Below are 2567 nucleotides of genomic sequence, written 5' to 3'. Positions count from 1 at the left end.
GACCCACCTGGTGACCCACCTGGTGACCCATCTGGTGACCCACCCGGTGACCATCCCAGTGACCCACCTGGTGACCATCCCGGTGACCCACCTGGTGACCATTCCGGTGACCCACCTGGTGACCTGCCCAGTGACCCACCTGGTGACCCACCTGATGACTCCTGTGTCATCTGCAGGTGCTGGATTTTCCTGGATTTTCCTGGATTTTCCTTCCTCCATGTTACATCAAAGGCGGTTCGATGAGATTTTAATGCTGATCTAAATTCATCGTTTATGTCATAAATGAGCTGCAGAGTTGAGAGAAAACGAGAAAAAAGCTTCCAGATCCACCAGGACCTTAGAGAAGGAAAGAGCTCTTCCAGGAGGAACACTTTAACTCTTCGCTGAGCAAAGGTCAAAACATTTGCAGCTTAGTGGTCCAGAGAGGCAGGAACAGGCATTAAGAGGGGATGTGTTGCTATGGCAACGGCCATCAACAGTAGAGAGAATGATGAAGATGCTCTCATGTGTAGCTTCTTCACTCCTCCATCCTTATCAGATCTTTCAAACCCAGCTGGTTCTTAGACGTTCTTATTTTCCACGTTAGCAGTTGTTGTTTGCTAGTTTCAGCCGTTAAACTCGGAGTTAAATTTAGTGTCTGGGATATCTGGAGGCTGACCTGGCGTGGAGAGATGCCATCAATCACACCCTCCAATCAGATTTGCCCCCAGCTGGAGCTTTATGAGGAGCTGCCTCATAAATAACGTGAGTGTAAACAGAACGAGTGGAGCAGCAGCCTATTAATCAGCGGCTGACGTGAAGCACAGCCAGTAAACAGCCACCAGCAGCAAACTGGGAGAGAAGGTGGAGGGAACTGGGTCAGAGGGTCCATAAAGGTCTGTGGAAGACTCCAGCACGCAGAGATGTCAGATGAAAGCAAAGACTTTTCCTGTTGCTTTGATGTCACCTTGGAAACGTTCTGTTCATCCTCCACCAGTGAGGGAGTCAGAAGGTTTAACGACCTCCATGAGGACGTCTGCGGAGTGAATCAATGTTCAAGCACTCGTTAAAGCTCCTCAAGCACCTCATTAAAAGGTCGGAACATTGTTGGTTTCAAATTTAGAGTTAATGTTATGGATTTATTCTGCAGGTGTGATTCATCTCATCAGCAGAACGTTTTCCAAACGTCCTCTCTTGATGATCCTCCTCTGAGGGGCGACTTCGCCCTCTCCCGCTCAGAATCTCCTGAAGTCAAGACCTTGACCTCAAAACACAGAAACGGCAGAAATGTGAGGAAACCAGCTGAACGGAAGGTTCTCCTCCAGTCCTGAAGCATCAGCCATGTGGGAAGGAACCTGTGAAGACGTGGAGGAGCCTCACGGACCGATGCTGCAGCAGATGGACCTCAGCACACCGGAGATGGTCCTCAGCACACCCGAGATGGTCCTCAACACACCGGAGATGGTCCTCAACACACCCGAGATGGTCCTCAACACACCCGAGATGGTCCTCAGCGCACCTGAGATGGACCTCAGCACACCCAAGATGGTCCTCAGCGCACCCGAGATGGACCTCAGCACACCCGAGATGGTCCTCAGCGCGCCCGAGATGGTCCTCAGCGCGCCCGAGATGGTCCTCAGCGCACCCGAGATGGTCCTCAGCACACCCGAGATGGTCCTCAGCGCGCCCGAGATGGTCCTCAGCACGCCCGAGATGGTCCTCAGCACGCCCGAGATGGTCCTCAGCACGCCCGAGATGGTCCTCAGCGCGCCCGAGATGGTCCTCAGCGCGCCCGAGATGGTCCTCAGCGCGCCCGAGATGGCCCTCAGCGCGCCTCGAGATGGCCCTCAGCGCGCCCGAGATGGCCCTCAGCGCGCCCGAGATGGCCCTCAGCGCGCCTCGAGATGGTCCTCAACACACCCGAGATGGACCTCAACACACCCGAGATGGTCCTCAGCACACCCGAGATGGACCTCAACACACCCGAGATGGACCTCAGCACACCCGAGATGGTCCTCAGCACACCGGAGATGGTCCTCAGCACACCCGAGATGGTCCTCAGCGCGCCCGAGATGGTCCTCAGCACACCCGAGATGGACCTCAGCACACCTGAGATGGTCCTCAGCACACCAGAGATGGTCCTCAACACACCTGAGATGGACCTCAGCACACCTCTCTATCTGGATCACATGCAGCACCACAGGTCCGCTGGAAGAAAGCTACAGCAGGAAATCCCAGGTGGGATCAATCAGATCACTTTCACACGTTGCTGAGCTGATCAATTCTGACCGTGAGGAAACATGAAGGCATCAATAAAGGTCTATTAAAGGAAGATTAAACTGTAATAAGTTGTTATTACAGGTGAGCTGCTGGAGCATGAATCAGGCTAATTCTCACACAGGTGATATTACTGACCAACGTGACCTTGAAAGTCTCCTTCTAACACGTGAGGAACTAATGAGGAACCAAGCTGTCAGTGAGGGACCTGCATCAGGCAGCCAGCAGGTGTTTCAGGGAGGTTCATCCAGATCCTGTGATACGGCTTGTGAAGAATGTTCTGCAGGTTGTAGACAGATGCTAGCGCGTCT

General features: G+C 53.4%; 1 protein-coding gene across 1 annotated transcript; it reads left to right on the top strand.

Annotated features, from left to right (window-relative positions):
* Nucleotides 1-466: 466 nt before the first annotated feature.
* Nucleotides 467-2252, top strand: LOC130517629 (neuroblast differentiation-associated protein AHNAK-like). The gene is made up of 3 exons (XM_057019631.1): nucleotides 467-904; nucleotides 1130-1822; nucleotides 1873-2252. The coding sequence occupies exons 2-3, from the start codon at nucleotides 1321-1323 to the stop codon at nucleotides 2250-2252; spliced, it is 882 nt and encodes a 293-aa protein (XP_056875611.1). The 5' UTR covers nucleotides 467-904; nucleotides 1130-1320.
* Nucleotides 2253-2567: the final 315 nt, after the last annotated feature.

Source organism: Takifugu flavidus, chromosome 20 (genome assembly GCF_003711565.1).
Source record: "Takifugu flavidus isolate HTHZ2018 chromosome 20, ASM371156v2, whole genome shotgun sequence".
In the NCBI taxonomy this organism is placed as follows: Eukaryota; Metazoa; Chordata; class Actinopteri; order Tetraodontiformes; family Tetraodontidae; genus Takifugu; species Takifugu flavidus.
This window is presented reverse-complemented; position numbering and strand designations above follow the sequence as displayed.